Raw genomic sequence first — 21,991 nt, 5'->3', positions numbered from 1 at the left:
CATGTGTACCATAAAATTTAGTGCCCAGATCAGGATGGGGTGGGGGCTGCCTCAGCTGGTGAGCCTTCAGCAGGCTGGGCAGCCTAGATCGGGAGTAGTGGGAGAGGGCTGGCTCAAGAGCTCTCAAGGGGCTGAGTCTGGCCGCAGGCTTTATGTTTGACACCCCTGGTTTATGGGCTACATTTCCTTGATTCTTTTTCATGTTACCTCACTGGACTGATGAAGGTGGGCTGAGCAACCATCCTCCTGTCAATCATTAATTTTGGAAGGCTTGAATGTTCTATTTCTGGCTCTCTTTCCACGCCCTCTGAATTTCCTGTTTGCTGCCCTGTAGAGGTGATGACTATAGAAATCACATGCAGGTGTGCCACTGATTCTCACCACAAGGTTGTCGATTCAAGGCTAGAGATGTGAAGGACTGGGGGGGGGTTTATTTTATTCCCATGGTCTTTTCCCCCCAAAAATTGGTTGAAGTGGCTTGAAGCTCATTCTCTAGCTACACATAAAGGTCTCTCCTCACTTCCCATCTCTATAGTTGGGATTTCTGAGCTTGTGCTCACTCTCTGATGTTTCTGGCAGTCATGTGTACTACAAACTTGGTTTTTAAAAATAAAATAATGTGCATGCATGCGCATTTTGATGCTAATTTGTTTTGGGGCTTCGTTGCAGTTCCTTGTGCAGTTTGGCTGCTGTTTGTGTTTGGAAGAGTTCAGAATCCTCCTGGCTGGTGACAGACAGCTCGTGGCCTCTGTAACTCCGTACCCCAGTAGAAGCTGGCTGCAGTCATCCCTCTTATGTAAAAACCGCTCTTTCTATTCCTGGCTCCCACCTGTGGAGCCGTCGCTGCCGCCTGAGCTCGCCCGCCAGCCTCGGCTGTGAACCCGCTTTGCGTTTGCTCCCTGCCCACTGTTGCCACAACACTGCCGGCCTCGTTATTTCAGCAGTGCGTTTTTGCATTCCGCGCGCATGTTTGATTTAGCCATCCAGCGTGGAGTTGCCCTTGGGATCTCGTAAAAATGTGGCAGGGGATGGAGCTGTGTGTGTGCTATTTTGGAACAGAGCCGATCCTGGGGGCTGCAGATTGCGGTGAAGGGGAATGGCCTTACATCTGCAGTCTTCAGTTGTTGGATTGAGGTCCACTCAGCAGCCTCAAGTAGAAGAAGAAGAGTTGGTTTTGCTATGCTGACTTTCTCTACCACTTAAGGCAGAATCAAACCGGCTTACAATCACCTTCCCTTCCCCTCCCTTCAACAGACACCCTGTGAGGTAGGTGGGGCTGAGAGAGCTCTAAGAGAACTGTGGCTAGCCCAAGGTCACCCAGCTGGCTTCATGTGTGGGAGCGGGGAAACCAACCTGGTTCACCAGATTAGTGTCCACCACTCAGGTGGAGGAGTTAGGAATCAAACCCGGTTCTCCAGATCAGAGTCCACTTCTCCAAACCACCTCTTTTAACAATTACACTATGCTGGCTAGATCATGCTAGCGAAGCCGTAGAGAATTCTGTGATCTCTAGCTCTGTGAAGGAAGATCGCTCAGAACCCTCACCAGACTGCAGTCGTCAGGATTCCTTGTTGGAGGCCTGAAACAAGCTTTGCTCTTTCATAACAGAAATACATTTTTGTGTCGCTTAATATCCAGAGAAATCAATAAACATGTGTGATCAAATTTTTTAAAATAGGTTGGATGTGGCAAGACGAAGGTTCGATCAGTTTCCTGGTCTGAAAAGATGGAAGATGGTTGGGCTAATGAACCAATCAACCACTACTAACCATCATCTGTGTGTAAAGTGCCGTCAAGTCGCAGCCGACTTATGGCCACCTCTTTTGGGGGTTTTCATGGCAAGAGACTAACAGAGGTGGTTTGCCAGTGCCTTCCTCTGCACAGCAACCCTGGTATTCCTTGGTGGTCTCCCATCCAAATACTAACCAGGGCCGACCCTGCTTAGCTTCTGAGATCTGAGGAGAGTAGGCTAGCCTGGGCCATCCAGGTCAGGGCAACGTTGTTTTGTGCACACGACATGGACTACTGTTTCACAATTCACAAGATGCGACCTTTTCCTTGTGGCCCTTATACGTCTGTGTGTATGCTCAAGGCTGCATTCGTGATCATCATCTATAGCCTGATAAATCCCTATTATTTGTGCATTCTTGACCTTGTTTTGGATCATTCACTCTTTGTGATCAGATTACATGCATGGAATTAGCTTACTTGTACTTGTGTGTTTTTCCAGTGCCAGCAGTTGTTGTGCGTGCAGAGATACTGCCTTGGTGTCATACAGCCTGTGTGTGATTGTTTCTTGCTGTGAGCTTCTGGTCCGTTACGTCGAATATTCAGGGATCGATAAGGGGATTGATGTGGTTGCCGTGTGGCTTTGGACTGCTCCAAGTGGGTTGTCTCAGGGCGCAGATTTCTACTAGGCTTCCAGGTATCCTGGAGGCAGCACACAAAACGTTGTTTTGGGCTCACGACGTGGACTACTGTTTCACAATTCACAAGATGCGACCTTTTCCTTGTGGCCCTTGTACGTCTGTGTGTATGCTCAAGGCTGCATTCGCAATTAGTTCTGGAGCCTCAGGTGAGTTCACTAGATGATGTCACAATCCTCTGATAACAGTCAGTAGCGTCTAAAGCCTACCTGTCCCATTAGAACGCTGCTTCCTGCTTTGTGGGAAGGGAAGGGAAGCAGTGAGAAAATATAGCTTTCCACGAAAAGCCATTGGAGATGGAGAATGAGGTGTGTACTGTGTGCCTAGGAAGGGATTTATGTGTGTCACGAGGAGGAGGAGGAGGTTTTTATATGCCGACTTTCCCTACCACTTAAGGCAGAATCAAACCGGCTTACAATCACCTTCCCTTCCCCTCCCCACAACAGACACCCTGTGCGGTAGGTGGCGTTGAGAGAGCTCTAAGAGAGCTGTGACTAGCCCAAGGTCACCCAGCTGGCTTCGTATGTAGGAGTGGGGAAACCAGCCCGGTTCACCAGATTAGCATCCCCTGCTCATGTGGAGGAGTGGGGAATAGAACCCGGGTTTTCCAGATCAGAGTCGTCCACTCCAAACCACCCACCGCTCTTAACCACTACACCATGCTGGCTCTCTGGACAAGGACTGGCACCCTGGCCTTCAACCAGTTCTGTGCTTGGAGGAGGCACGGGATGGGCCTAGGCCACAGACCCTGCCATTGTGGTGTCTAGTTAGCTTGTCACCTGAGCCACGGTTTCCTCTGCACACTTTTCCTCCCTCCTCCAGCACTATCCTCCTCACTGTACTTTCCTGACCCTTTTTAATTCTCCTCTGCCCACACCCCCCAGCAAGTCTGTAGAGGTATGAATTATGATCACTTAAGCGGGTGGGGGGAACCGCTTATGCTTCCCCGCCTCTCCCCCTCTCACTTCAGTGTCGGTGAGCTCCCCTCCCACGCCCAGATTATGACCAGTTGCTTCCGCCGCCAGCGAACATATCAGTTCCCGTAAATAGGTTTGTTCCCGTCTCTTGGCTGAGCTTTAGCCCCACCTGTCACTTCCTTGCAGTGCAAAGCAGAAATATGCAAATCTTTGCCCTGCCTTCCTTGGGGGTGACCCCAAGCACTGCACTGAGATTGCTCACTAGATGGCAAAGTGTGTGTGTGGGGGTGGAAGGTCAGAAAATTTGCATGCAGAGGGAGTAGGGGTAGAGGGCATGGCCTGCTGGGTGATAAGGGGGGGTGAGCACACACATTTCTCCCTCCCTTCTGGATTTTAGCAGGATATGTCCAAGCTTCCCATGTGCTGGCAGAGGAGAATTTTTTCATTTTGGATTTGCAGTTGCTGCTTTACCACTGGGTGTTCTCCTACTGCTGTATAGTTTGCATTTCAGCTAGGGCAGTTCAGTTTTCAGTGACTGCTGGAAGAGCCCCATGGTAGCTTGAAGTTGTTTGGTTTGGGATGGGGCAGGCCCCCCTTTAAAAAGCCCCCCCCCCTTTAAAAAAAAGCGTGTGAGTTCCACTCTGCTTTTGTCCTCCTGGGCACAAGTACTTGGCTAGAGCATCTGCTGGGAACTCAGCTTCCAAGTGTGTGAGGGTCTGATGCTAATTGAAACCATGGCATGGAGGGGGGGAGCCTCCCCTGTGTGCTGCTTTCCTGACCTGAAACAGCCCAGAGGGGTGCTATTTGTCCCACTGGGGGCTGCAAATGTAATCTGTCAGTATACTGCAACCCCTTGTATGGAGCAAAGAGCTCCCCCCGCAGTCATTTTGGGTTGGGGGAAAAACACGGGGGGGGGAGGAGGCAGAAGACCCCCTCCCCCCTGCTGACTTCATTAAAGGCCACATTGATTTATCATGGCGCACCATAGTTGGGGCAGCCAAAGTTTACCCCTTATTCAATTTCTCGGTAAGAAAGGCAACATCCTTATCAGAAATCCACAGCAAAGTAACACCTTTGTAGTATAAAGGGAAGAAACCTGAAAGTTTGTGTTTTCTCTCTTCTTGCCGAGTATCTCTCTCTCCCCCACCCAGGGCAGTTGGGCTCTTTTCTAAATATTGCTTTGACTTTATTTAGGAACTTTAAAGAAATGCTAAGCAAGAGACAGTTTACCCTTATCTCAGTTATTCCTTAATGGCTGGGTGAATAAATGGTTGTTGTAAAACTCTGCCCAGGGTTCTGAATGCAGAGCCACAGGGGAAGTGTTTTCAGGCTACATCTGCAATGCTAGTTTTTACCAGTTGTACTGGGGCCATGGCTCTCAACGAAGAAGCCCCAGGAACTATGAATCTTCTTTCTTAAGGGATCTCTACCAGTAGTAGTGATGGACACAAGCTTTCGATTGCTTTGAGAACAAATTCAGACCCACCCGTGAGAGATAAGTGTGCCAACTGCTGTTGGCCATGATAGTCAGATGTGGTCTTCAGAATGAAAGACAGCCTGCCCCCAGATGGTGGGGACTAATTGGGGAGGGGTGGCCCTCATCTTCCCACTCTATGAGTGGTTTCAAGAGGCTTCTGACTGGCTGCTTGGAAATTGGGGACATTTGAGTGCACCTTGGTGTGTGTGTGTGTTTGTGATATCTGTAATCCTTTTTGGGTTGTCCATGTTGAGAGCCAGCATGGTATAATAGTTAAGAGCAGCGGTTTGTAATCTGGTGAACCGGGTTTGATTCCCCACTCTTCCACATGAAGCCTGTTAGGTGACCTTGGTTGGTCACGGTTCTCTCAGAACTCTCTCAGCCTGCCAGGAGGCAGGCAATGGCAAACCACCTCTGAACCTCTCTTGCCTTGAAAACCCTACTGGGTCGCTGTGACCTGACGCCACTTTCCACCCACCACACGTTCATTATGGCTGTTTCAGATAAAGTTGTTCGTTTTTAGGCAATTGGTACAATCCATGCTACCAATTTTAATGGTAATATTTACATTGAACTTGGTTAGTGTATCATGGGGGAGAGGAGACATTTGCCATTTTATCCTGCATGGGGAGAGCTGGGATATGCAAACTGAAACACTGTGGTATAGCTGTGGAGTTTGGGGGCAGATAGATAGATTGTTTATTTATGGCCCTTGGCCAGATACATGGACTAAAATAGTCTGAGTTTGGGGGCATTTCTGCTGATAATCAAATACTGGACTCGGTAGACCTTGCTTTGACTCTACAGCCTGGTAGAGTGGTCATTACTGTCCATTCATTAGAGGCAACCTAATGGGAATTGCAGGGGAGCGTTGGGAGCAGAGGGACCATGGCCTTGGGAGCCCAGTCTCTCTTTTGTTCGGGTGATGCTCCGGTGGCACCGGCCAGTTGCAGGTTGCAAGCAAACTCACGGCTCTTCCCCATCAGCCTCTCTCACTGGCCATGTCTGACCTCCGGCATCAGTCCTCATTTTACGCATTTTGAAATGCTGCAGCCACAGCGCCAGGCGTCCCCTTGAGCCTGCTTTTGTCAAAAACGGCCTATGTTGAATGATTGATGGAAACTTGTTCCCGGAATAAAGCGCTCCCAGTAAGCTGATCCCTGTCCAGAGAGCTGGTGGAGAAACGGAATTTCCATTTCAGGCACCAATTCTATTAAATCTTGGCGCGCGAAGGTGTGCTGAGGTTTGAGAGCCTCAGGAGAAGCATCTCAGCTGGGCAGGTTTGCTGCTGGTCGTGGCCATTATTTGGACAAGCAGGTGATGGCTTTTTCTGGTGATCCCGCTTCTGGGTTCTGTGGGTATGTGCCGTCCCTTATTTTGGCAGCTTGTTTTGAATGCTCGCTGCACACTGCAGGTTCAAGCGAGTTTGGGATGCACCTGACACATTTTGGGATGCACCTGACACATAATAACAGGAGCTCTGCTTGATCAGGCCTTTGTGGTCCTGCATTCCCCCCATGAGATTGTCTGATCCTTTTAAAAAACCATCTAAGCTAGTGCCCATCACTGTATCCTCTGATGGTGAGTTCCATAAGTTAATGTACTTTCTGTGGTGATAACATAATCACCTTCAAACCCAGGACCCTTTAGCTGCAGATTTAGGATTATTAAAAACCAGACCCAACTCAATGGAAAAGACAATAAGGCTAGGAAAAGCAGAAGGCAGGAAAAGAGGAAGACCCAATATGAGATGGATTGACTCTTGCCATGGCCCTCAGTTTGCAAGACCTGAGCAAGATTGTTAATGATAAGACGTTTTGGAGGTCATTAATTCATAGGGTTGCCATAAGTCGGAAGCAACTTGATGGCACATAGTACATATGCAATACTAATACTGAGGCAGGGAGAAAGGAAGGAGGAGGAAGAATTGGTTTTTATATGCCGACTTTCTCTACCACTCAAGGCAGAATCAAACCAGCTTACAGTCACCTTCTCCTCCCCACAACAGACACCCTGTGAGGTAGGTGGGGCTGAGAGATCTCTAACAGAGCTGTGACTAGTCCAAGGTCACCCAGCTGGCTTCGTGTGTAGGAGCGGGGGAAACAAATCCAGTTCACCAGATTAGCCTCCGCCGCTCACCTGGCAAAGTGGGGAAACAAAGATCCTGGGGTAACAAACTCCAGCTTATTTGCCTATTTAATGAGTGGATGAGAGATGGAAGTGAGTTGGAAGTGAGAAAATCCACGGTTTCAATCCGTTATTGCCCCTTTGGGGCTTTCCCCAAAATTAAAAGGACCCTGGTTTGTGTCTCCAGTGCCTCTTCTTTTGCCAAGAGTTGGCTGCTCCTGGCGCTTGGCGTTTTTCTTCAGCTGGAGTGCCCTCCATGGCAACTCCTGAGGGGTGACTGAACGGGTCGCCTGGTTACAGTAGACTGGTTACGGTAGACATCACAGCAGCTCTCGGGAAGCTCTGAGGCTTCCAAATGTAAATCTCTGGGGAGCAGGGCTTGCGCTTGCCTCCTCACCGATGCACTCTGGGCGGAAACGGCCTTGTGGGCAACCCGGTGGGTTTGGTCTACCCTCATCCCGCAAGTAGTATAAAAGAATAAGCTGACAAAGGTTACAAACCTAGTAACTAGTTACATATGCCCATCTTAGTTAATGATGGCTAGAAAGGAGGGGAGCCAGCATGGTGTAGTGGTTGAGAGCTGCTGTTTGGAGCGGTGGACTCTGATCTGGAGAACCGGGCTTGATTCCCCACTCCTCCACATGAGCGACAGAGGCTAATCTGGTGAACTGGATTTTGTTTCCCCACTCCTCCACATGAAGCCAGCTGGGTGACCTTGGGCTAGTCACAGCTCTCTCAGCCCCACCCACCTCACAGGGTGTCTGTTGTGGGGAAGGGAAGGTGATTGTAAGCCGGTTTGATTCTTCCTTAAATGGTAGAGAAAGCCGGCATATAAAAACCAACTCTTCTTCCTCTTCTTCTTCTTTCCTACCCCCCCCCCAGTTAAACACTGCAGTCACGGGGGAGGGGGCTGCCAAAACCCATGAAGCCAGCTGGGTGACCTTGGGCTAGTCACAGCTCTCGTAGAGCTCTCTCAGTCCCACCTACTTCACAGGGTGTCTGTTGTGGGGAGGGTAAGGGAAGGTGATTGTAAGCCGTTTTGATTCTTCCTTAAGTGGTAGAGAAAGTCGGCATATAAAAACCAACTCTTCTTCTTCCTCCTCCTCCTATCTGGGCTGTAAAAGTTGCTCTGCTCTTACAGGAGGTTCCTGTGCACCCCTAGGGACCAGGCAGGTAACTGCTGGCCGATCAGTTGTATTGCTGGTGGCGTTTCCAGAGCTCAGGGATTGTGCTGTGTCAGAGTGATCTGGTAGTAACTGTTAGGCTTCCCTGAAGTGCCTTGTTCTCAGGTCTGCAAAGAGAAGTGTGCCTGGGGAAACATCAGAAGCCAAAGGCATTACCAAGCAGGATCTCCAAAGGCGGGAGAAGAGTTTTAAAAAAATTTTTAATTAATTTTATAATGGGTACAGAAGGGAAAATAGGGATGGGTAAAGATAAAGGGTAACCGCCTGACAGTCAATTTAAAAAAATGTCAAATACATAAATATCTTAAGGGCTAATCAAGCAGATTACTTTGTTCTTTCTTACTGTTATCCTGGGGAAATTACAAATAATCATATCCCGCTCTGTTTTCATGGTCGCGTTTTCGTTATGTTTTAAAATTTTGATTTAGTTAACCTTGAGTCCCAACATATCTATAAAACAGTTTCCATTTGTCATTGAATTGCTCATATGTCATATCATTAAATTCATTCAACATGTGTGTCATTTTGTCCATGGTAGCATACTGCAAAGGCGGGAGAGGGGTCTTCAGTGCATACTGTCATTTGGCCCTCTTTGCCATTAGCAAGAAAACAAATTTTGGCAAACTCTTTGTGTAGATGTGTAGACGACTGGGGAAGGCAATGGCAAACCACCCCGTAAACATTGTCAGCCTAGTAAACGTCGGGATGTGACGTCCCCCCATAGGTCAGGAATGACCTGGTGCTTGCACAGGGGACTACCTTTACCTTTTATTTATTTGTGCAACTGGATTTCTGATCCCTCCAAGGAGCAGGTAAAATTGCCATGGTGACTCCTTATTCCGAGGCAGGTAAGCTTCTGGATGCCAGTGCTAGGTGGCAGCATCTATGCCTTGTTCATTGGCCCTTCGTGGCAACTGGTTGGCTGCTGTGTGAAACGGGATGCTGGACAAGGTGATCCCGTGGGGCTCTGCTGTTGCGCTGGTGTTCCCCTTGCCTTGTAATTGCCAGATTGTTTTTCTCTCGTGGCTTCCAGGACATTCAATCCCCCCAAAAAACGTGTTTCTTTTTCTTCCTTCAGTTCTCTGAACCTCTGGCGTGCTTACTCATGTTTCGCAGTTGCGATTTCAGTCCTGACAAAGCACAAGGAGGGCAGAGGCGTACAAAAGCCGCAGGTGGTGCTAGAACAATGAGCCTTGATCCACCTCCTGGGGCTCCGTGGGCCTGGCTTAACCTGTCTTTACCTGGGCCACGCCCATCCCCTTGTAGCCCAGCTTTTTGAGTTGCAGCATGCACAGGACAGGACAACCTATTTTGAACCTAGTGGCTGCTTTGTGCCAGAGTTTAATTCCCTCCTCGTTCTAATTGGAGAGAGCCGCTGCTCCTTCTCTCTGACGTGGTTCTCCTAAATGTAGCTAGTCCTCGTGGTCTTAGCTAATGTGGAGAGGGTCAGAGCAGCCAATCCTCCTGTGTTACAGCCATAGGGTGGAGTCACATGCTTCTAAGTGGCTTCAACATATTGAGAGCAAAATTAAATCTATTGGCCTTAACTTCGACTCCTTGCTTATGCTTACTGAGGCAGAAGCTTTTCAAAGGATAAAATGCAGACACTTAGATATAGGACTTCAAGGCCTAAATAGCGTTGCTAATAAAACATGCTCCCCATCAAATTTAGGGGTATCTTTTGACATTTCCCAGCCCTCCCCATACTTATCTCACCTTTGTGATCCTTCTCAACGTAGAGCCATTTCTCTGGCCAGATTTAATGTTTTGCCATCTATGCTACTCAGGCAGATTTCGGAAAATCCCTCTGTCTGACAGGCTTTGCCCTTGTGGCAACAATTGTTTTGAAATGGTTGCTCATGTCTTATTTTATTGTAGTTCTATACAGAATCTCGTAACCAAGTATTAAGCCCCCTGTTGGTTAATAGACAGAATGTCTCAGATTCTTTTAATGCTTCCTATTTATTAAACAATTGTTCGCCCCAAATATTGGAGATGGTGGCACAGTTTTTAAAGTTTGTTTTAAAAGCCCGCCAACCAGTTATTCAGATGACAGTATCAACAAACAGCGTTATTCGACGTAACTGTCTTCTAACTATTCTATAAAGTGCACCTTTTAATATTTCCATTCCTTTTGTATCCTTCTGTATTGTGTTTTTATGCCAATAAAGGAGTGATGATGATGATGAGCCGTAGGGTGACCGGAGCCACTGCCTCGATTTGACGGTCATTGCTTCACCAGGGCATTTTTCACAACCGCTGTCCATTGCGTTTGCGTGTGGCTGGGATGTGGTCTGATGCCTGCTTGTTTTCAATTTGGGAAGGGCTCAACTGGAAGTGAAATCACCTTTCCCTTTTAAATGCAGTCTTGCACATTAAGAGCATAGAAGTTGGTAGCCAGCTAGAGCTTTGAGGAGCCGACCTGGCTACATGCAGGCTAATTTTGTTGTGGGGTTTTGGTTTAAGCTCTGAGAGCAACTTGCTTTGGTGCTTTTTTCTAAAAACAACAACAACAGAACTTTAAAAAGTTCATTCCAGGTAGAAAATTTGTAGGGGAGTTTTCTCCCCACTCCTGTTTTAGCTTCCTGTGTGTGTGTGTTTGTACCATTAAGTCACAGCTGACTTATGGCAACCCCATAGAGTTTATCAAGGCAAGACATGTTCGGAAGTGTTTTGGCATTTCCTGCCTCCAGGTGGGCTGAGAGAGTTTGGAGGGAACTGTGACTGGCCCAAGGTCACCCAGCAGACTTCATGTGGAGGAGCAGGGAATCGAACCCAGTTCTCCAGGTTAAAGTCCGCCGCTCTTAACCACTACACCACACTAGCTTCTTAATGTACCACAAATGATTGCAATAGGTAATCTGCCTGTGCTCACCTCTCCAAATTCCAAAGGTGCTCACAGGCTCAAAAAGGTTGAGGACCACTGATTTAGAAGAATAGTCACGGAGATGGTATTGCTCAGTTGTATCCTTTGGGTGTTTCCTTTGTGCCATGGCTACAAGCTAAGTAGCCCTGGCACTTCATGACTAAGATTCAGTCTTGTAAAGTGGCCTTCTCCTGCCTCATTCGCCCCCTTTGTCTTGCAAACCCTGTCTGGAACTACTCCCAGCGAATTTGGCAGAGCCGGTGGGCTGGTTACAGGCTAATGCCAGCAGAATGCATGAAGGCAGGCAAGCGGGGAGAAATCTACAAGAGGCTTGCTGGGTTCTCTTCCTAAAGTAACTCCCCCCATCAGTCCATAAGGGAATCTGGCTGTAGTTTGTTGGACTCGTGAGTAGAGGATGTCAAATGCTGCAATTATACATATCCCATGAGGATATGTATACTTGCCCCAGAAGGTCGGACCAGAACCAACGGGTTGAAATTAAATCAAGAGTTTCCGTCTACATTAGGAAGAATTTTCTAACAGTTAGAGCGGTTCCTCAGTGGAACAGGCTTCCTCGGGAGGTGGTAAGCTCTCCTTCCCTGGAGGTTTTTAAGAAGAGGTTAGATGGCCATCTGTCAGCAATGCTGATTCTATGACCTTAGACAGATCATGAGAGGGAGGACATCTTGGCCATCTTCTGGGCATGGGGTAGGTGTCACGGGGTGGGGTGTTGTGGGGAGGTTGTTGTCAGTTTCCTGCATTGTGGGGGTTGGACCCAGGTGGTCCCTTCCAACTCTATGATTCTATGATTCTGTAGTTTCAGAGGCCATGTTGGACTGCAGTAGAACAGAGATCTGAGTTTTTGTATCCAGTCCTAAGGTGGGAGGGGTGTCCTAAAGAATGCTTGTGAAGGATGCAGAGGTACAATACATATTGCAATCAGCCTGGTTGCAGTAGAGGGGAAATGCTTAGGGGCAGAACATTAGCATCTGTGGTGAGGTAAGAATCCTGTGTTCCTATTCAGCCCGGGGTGGGTGGTCCATTGTTCTGAACTTGTGAATTAACTCAAGTTCAGCAATCTCGTGTTGTAATTTCCCCTTGAAGTTTCTTTGTTTGAGGACTGCCACTCTTAGGTCAGCAATGGAATGATCTGGAAGATTAAAATGTTCTCCCACTGGTTTTTGAGTGTCATGATTTTTAATTTCAGATTTATGTCCATTTATTCTTAAGCAAAGGGAATGCCCTGTTTGACCGATGTAGAGAGTGAAAGGATTTGCTGACACTTGATGGAATATATAACCTCAGAAGATGAACCAGTGAATTGAGATGGTATGGCTAGTGTTGTTTGGTCCAATTATTGTGTTGTCAGAGATAATATGTGGACAGATTTTTGGGCTATGAGCTTTAAAAAGTACCTGATGAAGGGAGCTTTGTCTCTGGAAAGCTCGTACCCTGAAAATCTTGTTGGTCTCAGGTGCTACTGAACTCAGATCTAGATATCCTAGGAGCTCAATTTGGGGCTGCCTTAGGTCCTAAGTTCATGCATATTGCCTTGCTCCGTAGGCCCCCAGAGAGCCCTGAGCAAAGAAAGTCCGTGCTCGACCTGACTGCCCTTCTTTCAGGCTGTACAGATGTTTACAGATGTTTGCATCAAGCAAGGTTCCCACGCTTGATGGGCTCGCATTGCAAAAGTGCTGGGAAGCCCGCGCGCTACTTCCCTTCTCAGAAGGCCCCACTTCCCTGTTCTCTCGCATCCGCGTAGCTCATGGTGACGCATCCCTGGTTCTGTTTGTTCCGTTGCGGTGTCCCTTTTGGGATTCTCAGCCTGTCGTCTCTCCAGGCTTTGGCTTTTGGAGTGGAGGGTCTGAGTTGAATTCTGTGGCCTGAATAAGACTGTGTATATCAAACCAAATTTTCTGATTCCCCCTCCCATCTTTTCTATAGTTGCACTATTGCCATTTATGCTGCTGATCTAGTCTTGGGAGAGGGGCAGAGAGCCAGTTAGGTGCTGGAGTCTGATCCCAGATCCCTGGAAGTCTTAAGCCTGATACACACAAGCAGGAACATGACGTGGTTGAGTGGACAGCACCGCTTCCAGCTTGGAGGGTCACCTTTCTAGAATGTTCCCCTGTGTTAAAAGCCCCCTGCAAGTAGACACGTGAAAGCCTGGAATAAAGCTGGAATTTTTTTTTAGGAGAAAAAATTAGAATTGTGAGGGAGTCTTGGGGAAAAAACTCCTATTTTTTGGAATGAATGAAATGCATTTTAAGACCTTTTTGCTCACTTAAAATGTGTAATAAATATGAAGATTTTTGTGAAAGACAATGTATAACATTAGATAATGATGATTCCTGTGAACACTGTCGATACATACAATATATTTTCAAGTATCTTGTTTTTTTAATATGTGACCTAACTTTATCCACAATTAATATGCAGTAATGTGAATAATGGTTACACCATTGAAGAAGAATCCAATGTTTTGGGTTACAGCATATTCTAATATGCCCACTAGCCCTATGATGACCAGAGAAGACTATTTCTGTCCCAATAAGACACATTATTTTCTGTACCGCAAAAAATTGTATGTTCTGTTTTAATCTCCCACCCCCCCCAATGTCTCAGATTGCAAAAGTTAACATACTTGTACAAAAGTAGCACAGGATGCAGCAATTTGCATTTGTCTTGGTACTGGGTGCTTTTGCAGTAAGGCGTTTATACTTTTAATTTCGGAGATATGCCAAAAGGTACGTTTTTATACGCTAATGACACATTTTATTTTAAAAGCTGTAAAATACGCGGAGGCTTTCTAAGGAAGCAAGTGTTCCACATACTTCAATCTTTGCAGAGTCGCATGGGCTATAGAAGCATTTTAAAAAGAGAAAGTTCAGGAGGTAGAATTTTGCGTACGGTACCGTGTTCTCTTTTTGTGGCAGCGCAACCTATGTTCATACAGCGCTTGTGGGTGCCTCATTCTTAACGAATTAAAAATTGGTGCCAAAGTTAATCCAGGACTTATCTTCAGAGAGGGCAGTTATGGGGAGAAGCGTGGAAAGCTCAGATTTCCGTAGCTGGAGCAAAGGTGTGTTCCCCAGGCTGGCTATTTAGCTGCCTCCCCATAATCCAGTCAGGGTCAGACCTTTGTCCTTGTGTTTACTGCCTCAGGTTTCTGTTTTTGCGTTAATACAATTGCTGCTTTTCTTGCTTGTTCTGTTCTGCTTTGCTTGACCTTCCCGGATTCCCCCCACCCTCGTGCATGAATGATCTGTTTTTCTGCATTCTTAGAGGTGCACAGCAACAAAAACAGCACTTAGAACTGGCATGCCTCATGCCGTCAGAGCCCGCTAACTTGGTGAATGCGTTCTGATAAAAAGTTTCCAGTTGTGAGTTGGCAGGGAACTTGGCAAGCGCTGCAGCTTCCAGGGCTGGCGCTGGTACGGTGTACATGCATAAGCCAAGATCTCTGTCCCTAGGAGTATATAGGGTGGCTGTTGATAGTGGGGGAGATGGCAGAGGAATGAGCGGAGACGATTGTGATGAATCGCACTTGCGCTTTCTTGCGTTTTGCTGTCGTGGCGGATGGGAACAGAGGGGGTGTAAGGACTTGGCAGGAGAGATGTGGGGGGGTTCCCACGATCCATAATGGATAGAGTTGCCAACTTCCAGGTGGGGCCTGGAGAACTGGTTTTACAAATGATCTCCAGACTACAGAGATCAGTTTCCTTGGAGAAAATAGCTGCTTTGGTGGGTGGGGCCTGTGGCCTTGTACCCTGTTGAGGTCTCTCCCCTCCCCAAACCCACCCTGCCCCAAGCTCCACCCCCCCAAATTTCCAGATGTTTCCCCCCAGAGCTGGCAACTCGTGGTGCGTTGAGGCCTTGTTCACACGCAGGAGAATGAGGAGGTAAAATGGACTGCAGCGCTTCAGACTGCGGGTGAGAGAGTCCAGCGTGGAATGTTCCTACGCATAGAAGTCCCTGCAGAAAGAAAGGTAGCACGTCAGGGAGAAAGACCCTCTCTGTCATGGGTCAGCTTTACTCATGGCACTCTCCTTGCCTGCTGGGCTGGCTTCCTATTTGTAGGCAGGGCTTTTTTTAATGCAGGGGAGCATTTCGACATGTGATCGTCCCACCTGCAGTCTGAAGTGGTTCAGACTGCCTCATTCCCCTGCAAACGAGAGCCAAACCTGAGGGGCGAAGCTCTGATTAGGTAGGGTTGCCAACCTCCAGATGGTGGTTGGAGATCTCCTGCTATTACAACTGATCTCCAGCCGATAGAGATCAGTTCCCCTGGAGAAAATGGTCGCTTTGGCAACGGGACTCTATGGCATTGAAGTCCCTCCCCTCTCCAAACCCTGCCCTCCTCAGGTTCCACCCCCAAAATCTCCAGGTATTTCCCAACCCAGAGTTGGCAACCTTGTGACTAGGTGGCAGCAAGGGCTAGTGGGTGAAGACTTTTCCAAGAAGCCGATGACTGAAGGGGTGTGTGTGTGTTATTTTGCATGTTTGCATATAGTGCACCAGTATTATTAGGTCTTGGGATGGGCAGAATTCTGGGGGGGGGCATCCTGTGAGTGTTCTCCTGCACATGGGGGGGGGGGTGGAGACAGAGGGAATCTTTGGCAGGAAGTCCATGGCAACCGTGGGCAGCCCTGGATGTGATCCTAGGGCCTAAAAGCTGGATGTGGGGCCAGGAGTCCAAACAGATGGCCTTAGGCCCCTAAAGAAAAAAGCTGGTTTAAATCTGTCTTTAAATCAAGCTTCCCACTTCTAATTCATGCCTTTCTCGAGGCAGCCTTCATAGTAATTGTGTGCTTCATCAATTAAAGCCTTTCAGTTTACAGTTAAATAAGGCCTTTTGGAGAGAGGGCATGCATTTCTGCTTGACTTTCTCAGTACATATTAATTTATTTAAAATGTTTATTAACCACATTTCTCCCTTGTAGAACTCAAGGTGGCTTATAGTATAAATAAAATGACTTTAAAAATAAAATAAAAATGAGAATGATAAAAATCCATTAAAAAGTCACAGTTTAAAAACTCCAGTTAAGAGTACCAATAATAAAAGTGAATCAGTCAAATGCAGTACCTAAATGCAGCAGGGACTTAGGGTTGCCAACCCCCCCACTGGGGCCTGGAGATCTCCCGGTATTACAGCTGATCTCCAGATTATAGAGATCAGTTCCCCTGGAGAAAAGGGCTGGGGTGGACTCTGTAGGATTGAACCCTGATGAGGTACTGCTGCAGTCATCGTCTTTGTGGCTTCCTAGAGGCACCTGGTTGGCCACTGTGTGAACAGACTGCTGGACTTCATGGGCCTTGGTCTGATCCAGCAGGGCCTTTCTTATGTTCTTAGGTCTCTCCCCTCCCCAAATCCCGCCTTCCTTAGGCTCCACCCTCAAAATCTCCAGGTATTTCCCAACCTAGAGCTGGCAGCTGTAAGCGGGACGCTGAGCGAGATCCAGATACTTGAAGGCACACCCTCTGTCTGTAGAAACCCAAGATAGGGCCCTACTAGATATTAGAACTGCGACTAGCCCAAGGTCACCCAGCAGGTTTCATGTGTAGGGGTAGGGAAACCAACCCAGTTCACCAGATTAGCCTCCGCCGCTCATGTGGAGGAGTGGGGGAATCAAACCCTGTTCTCCAGATTAGAGTCCACTGCTCCAAACCACCGCTCTTAACCACTACACCACGCTGGCTCTCTTGCCTTGAAAACCCCAAAGGGTAGCCATAAGTCAGCTGTGTCTTGCCGCCGCTTCAAACACACAGAGAGGCATTACGTGTGCTGTGAGTTGCGTGTACTTTGTTCTTCTTTCTTGCTCTCTTCCCCCTAGGAAGGATTTGATTGAGCGTCAGCTTTATTTTTTTTAATCTCCTGTTCAATGAATGTTGTATTTTGCAATGACTGGTTGCTTGAATTCAACTTCCTCAGTAAACCTTGTGGGGAGAGGTGGCAAAATAAACATTTAACCAGAAAGGAAAGCAGAAGATGATGGTCGGTCCCCTGGGTAAATTAGTGCTGGCAGGCTGAGATTTCCTGTGTTGAAGCTCAGAGCACCGGGGCCTTTTGGCAGCGCCTGGAGCCTCTGGCTTGCTTAGCTGTGTGGTTTCTGGTTCACTCGTTTTTAAAACAAAAAATACTTGTCTTTTAGAATCGAGTGTGAGCCTCAAATTTTGCAGAGGAGAGAGACGCTTAACCGCAGGACAGATGTGATGAATTTCACAACAGACAGCAGATGTCTTGTTTTCTGTGTGTATTTTTTTTAAGTCTGTTTGTAAACCCAGCTAACCTCAAAGGGTGCGTTCCCCCCCCCCTCATTTTGAAGAATTGTTTTTTGAAAGGCGGGCCTTTTACAGAACTTCAGGTTGCACTTTTTGGAAGCAAAATCCGTGTAATTCTTGGATCTGTGGGTGGATGTGGCACTGTGCTCTTAGGCAGTTCTCAAGGAACAATGGGAGAGAAACACCCCACCCACACACACACACACACACAACCCCCTTCACATAAATACGTGAGCAGACGATGGGTGTTATTTTAAACTATACCTTCGACAATTAATTTCCTCTGTATTATTGGCAACAAGGTTTCCAGCCAGTGTGGTGTAGTGGTTAAGACTGGTGGTTTGGAGTGGTGAAGTCTGATCTGGAGAACCGGGTTTAATCCCCCACTCCTCCACATGAGCGGCGGTGGCTTATCTGGTGATTTGTTTCCCCATTCCTGCACATGAAGCCAGCTGGGTGACCTTGGGCTAGTCACAGTCTTAGAGTTCTCTCAGCCCCCTCACAACCCTGTCGTGGGGAGGGGGATTGTAAGCTGGTTTGATTCTCCTTTAAGTGGTAGAGAAGGTCGGCATATCAAAACCAACTCTTTCTTCTTCTTTCTGGAAACTGTGGGAAGCTTTTTGCAAAATGATCAAAAGATACCGAAAAGAGCAATCTGTGTGGCCAAGGGGTTGGGGCAACTTCCTTATAAAGAAAAAATCCAAGTATCTGGAACTTCTCAGCTAAAGGGGCTATGGGGGGCACTTGGTAGCACCTGGTAAAATGCAGAATGGTATGAAATGGGCCCATAGAGCTCAGTTCAGGCCTCACATGCTCCTCCTCTTCCCTTCTCATACATAAACCCCCTCACCCAACAATGTGCTGTGATGGTTGTCTAGAATTACCGCTGCATCAGAGCTGGACACTGGATGTCGTCCCCCCACCCCAAGATTGTCTGCGCACCCGCTTCAAGCCATGCTTTCCCAGTCGTTGGATCTGCCTTGATCTCTGGAGGCTCCTAATCTCTAGGGCTCCAGTGTACCCCACGATTGCTTGCTTGGTATCAGCTTCACGATAGGTTGTCACAAAGTACAGGTTGAGTATCCCTTATCTGGACATCCCATATCTGGACTGATCTGAAAACTGGACCCTTCGAGACGGCAGGCAGGCAGATCCATGCTGCCTGCTTTCAATGTTTCCTCTCACCTAAAAAAATAAAATACAGTGTACATCAAACCATAAGTGGAGACTGAAAGCCTGCCGTTGTTAGTTAGTTTGTTGTTGCTCTTGTTTAACGGCTGATACAGGTATTCTGGTGAGATAGTTATATCTTTGCCTTCTGATGGTTCAATGTACACAAAATTATTACAAATGTTGTTTAAAATTACATTCAGGCTATTTGTATAAAGTGTATATAAAACATAAATGTATTTGGGTCGCATCCCCAAGATATCTCATTATGTATATGCAAAAATTCCAATATATGGAAAGATGCGAAATATGGACCACTTCTGGTCCCAAGCAGTCTGGATAAGGGATGCTCAACCTGTAGTTTGATTTCACACATGTGCACACACAAAGGGCATTATGGCAAAGGAAAGCAGACACGAGTGTTGTCCGGTTCTAGTTTTCTTCCCTTGGGGCAGAAGGGGGGGAAAAGGAGGGTGGGACAGGAACCTCCCTGCTCACCCCACCCTGGTTCTGCAGGCAAAAATCTCAATTTCCTTTTTGGTTCATTGCATCTTTCTTTTCCCCTCCCTCCTTCCTCTGTTGCAGCATCAGTGAAAGCTTTCTCACGGTAAAAGGCGCAGCCCTCTTCCTACCCCGTGGAAATGGTTCCTCAACTCCCCGGATCAGCCATCGGCGCAACAAGCATGCAGGTAATTCACCCTCCCTTCTGGTAGGAACTTGGGCACACTGCTCCTGCGGAGCTGGTTTCAGATGTTAACCCTTCTGATGAGTCTGTCTCTCCTTTACCCCTCGCCTGTCTCCAAGAGAGGCATAGGAAAAATGGCCCTTTTTTATTCTACATTTTCTCTGTCAACTTCCCACTTCAAGTCGCCTATCTTTACAAATACCGTCCCTGGGCCAAGCCAATAGAGAACCTGTTGGAGCCAGGCAGTCCCCAGCTGTGGTTCCCTGATAGATCGTACTCTGGCAGGCTGGACCGTTCCAGTGAAGACTGCTTGGAAATCGTTTCCAGGCTGCCTTTCATGAGCATACCCTTACTGTCCCCTGAAGGTAAAACAGGGCGAGAAGCCTCAGGTGTAAATGCAACAACCAGGGGAGGGGGACAGGGACGTCTGCTCTGCTTCCTGATGCATCCTACACCACGGGGCCAGCATGGTGTAATGGTTAAGAATGATGGTTTAGAGCGGTGGACTCTGATCTGGAGAACTGGGTTTGATTCCCCACTCCACATGAGCAATGGATGCCAATCTGGTGAACCAGGTTGGTTTCCCCACTCTTACACATTAAACCAGCTGGGTGGCCTTGGGCTAGTCACACTCTCTCAGCCCCACCTACCTCACAGGGTGTCTGTTGTGTGGAGGGGAAGGGAAGGCGATTGTAAGCCAGTTTGATTCTTCCTTAAGTGGTAGAGAAAGTCGGCATATAAAAACCAACTCTTCTCCTTCTTCTTCCTTCTCTGCTCCAGGGGACCTTCAGCAGCACCTTCAAGCCATGTTCATGCTTCTCCGGCCAGAAGATAATATCCGGCTGGTAGGTCGCCTCCCTCTCTTTGTTAACAGCTGAATCCTTGCGCTTTCTGGTGGAAGATTTGGAGATTTGGGGGACCGCTTCCAAGCCCCCACCCCCTTCCTCCCCAAAGCGTAAAGCCAGGTAACAGAAGGCTCACGTAGTCCGATCCTGCCAAGCTCTTCCAGCATCAAACAGCGAGGGGTGCTCAGCATTAATCAAGGCCGCTGGCAGCTCAGGAGATGATTGTTCTGCCAGATCACTGGCGACATTGTATGTTTCTGTGGGCTGTTACTTTGGTTTATTTGATAAATTAGCCTTCCTCGAGGCAGAAAGAGGGGTGCCGTGCAGCCAGGACAATGGGGTCTCTTTGTGCTGCACTAAATGTAGAGAGCTGAGATCACGCAGGGGCCACCGTTTGATGGTCGGTTTGAATGAACGTGGGCCAGTGACACAGCACTGTTAAGTTCTCGGAATATTAGCTCACGAAGCAAATGGCCTTTCTTCCTGGGTCTGGAGAGGGCATAACATGATTCTCTCCCCCCCCTCCCAAAGAGTGGTCAGGAATGGTTTTGGGGAACCAGCAGCTCTCAGGGACAGAATGTCATAATCTCTGTCATGACAGCCAGTTCCCAAGGAACCAAATGCAAGGTGGGACGATGCAAATAAAAGTGTTGGGGTTATGCAGAAGGCCGATGGCTGAGTTCCCATAGAGTTCTGTGGGTTGCAGTTTGGGGTCTCTGCAATAGAGATCCTCCCTCTGAGCGTACTGTACCCATTGCAGCAACGGGCATTTTGTACTTACATTGTTTGGAACTTGAGCAGAGCTTCTCTTGCATTCTCAAAGCTCTTTGCCTGCCTGCAGTATCCAAGCTAGACGTGACACTGGGAAACCCAAGAATAGATTTTATCGGCATTTTTGAAACAGGAAATAGCTCTGTGGGACTCCAGACTGGATCAAGACCCCTTGAGTCTTCCTAGGGTTAGGAATTTTGATCCAAGAAATGGTGCAGGGTGTTAAGCACGCACACCCATCCCAGTGCCATAGCTTCCGTCCGAATCCACGCTTCCTGTAGCTGCTTTTAAACAAAACGAAAGATGTCTGGAAATCTGCACAGATCAGCGACTTATCTGAGCCCTGCCCTGAGAAAACCAAGTTTCCAGCCCTTTGGGAGGCAAATATAGGCCTTGAAGAAGGAGCAATGTTTGCTCCTCAAGAATTTGTATACCAATCTCAAAACATGATGTTGAGCAGTTTTCAGGCAGTGAGGCTTGTTGTACCTTTCTGTGATTATGCAAAATGGATGCACAGTTTCATAATTTATGTGGGTCTCAGAATCCAGCTTTTCATGGTGTAGAATTTGGAAGGATTTAATGCACAAGTTTGTTTGTTTTTTCCTTAAGTGCTGCCATTGATTATAAGAGCCCTTCAAAATCTTAAGGATTAGGCCTTTCAGAGGAAAAGCCTATGAAATGAACTGATCTGGATTTTTTTTTTCATTTGATTCATTTATACCCCACCTTTCTTCCTACAGTGGCTGATATTATTCTCTTTTCCTGCATTTTATCCTTGCAAAAGCCCTGCAAGTTAGGTTAGGCTGAGGGCGTGTGGCTGGCTCAGAGTCACCCAGCAAGCTTCCATGGCAAAGTGGGTTCCAAACCTGGGCCTCCCAGATGCCAGTCAGGCGTGCTAACCAATGGCTCTTGACGCTGGAATACCCATCCATTGGAGTCTCTTCAGTCCTGGAATCCTTGCTCCCCATCCATGCCAGCTTTCTGGCTTACCAGTAATCCCAGTAGCAGGCAGATACCTTCAGAGAGGCTATATTTACTCTTTTTCCTTGGCAGAGGGAGAACCGTGAGAGTGGCTGCTAGACTTTGAACACCCCCTCCAAACGTGTTTTTCTTTTACTTAATTTTTTAAATTTTATAACAACATAAAACATACATACAAACATAAAACATACAAAATATTGTCGAAGGCTTTCACGGTCAGAGTTCATTGGTTCTTGTAGGTTATCCGGGCTGTGTGACCG

The 21,991-nt window shown here is 47.6% G+C and overlaps 1 protein-coding gene across 2 annotated transcripts in view; it reads left to right on the top strand.

The window, feature by feature from the left end:
- Positions 1-21,991, top strand: part of SSH2 (slingshot protein phosphatase 2) — a 141,891-nt gene that overhangs the window by 83,459 nt on the left and 36,441 nt on the right. For both annotated transcript variants that reach the window (XM_056865375.1, XM_056865376.1), the window contains 2 exons: positions 19,035-19,138; positions 19,915-19,979. In XM_056865375.1, the coding sequence (XP_056721353.1) occupies positions 19,035-19,138; positions 19,915-19,979 (169 nt within the window). The remainder of the gene's footprint in view (positions 1-19,034; positions 19,139-19,914; positions 19,980-21,991) is intronic.

The sequence above is a fragment of the Euleptes europaea genome, chromosome 19 (assembly GCF_029931775.1).
Source record: "Euleptes europaea isolate rEulEur1 chromosome 19, rEulEur1.hap1, whole genome shotgun sequence".
Taxonomy (NCBI): Eukaryota; Metazoa; Chordata; class Lepidosauria; order Squamata; family Sphaerodactylidae; genus Euleptes; species Euleptes europaea.
Note: the sequence above shows the minus strand (reverse complement) of the source record. Positions and strands in the feature narration are given on the sequence as shown.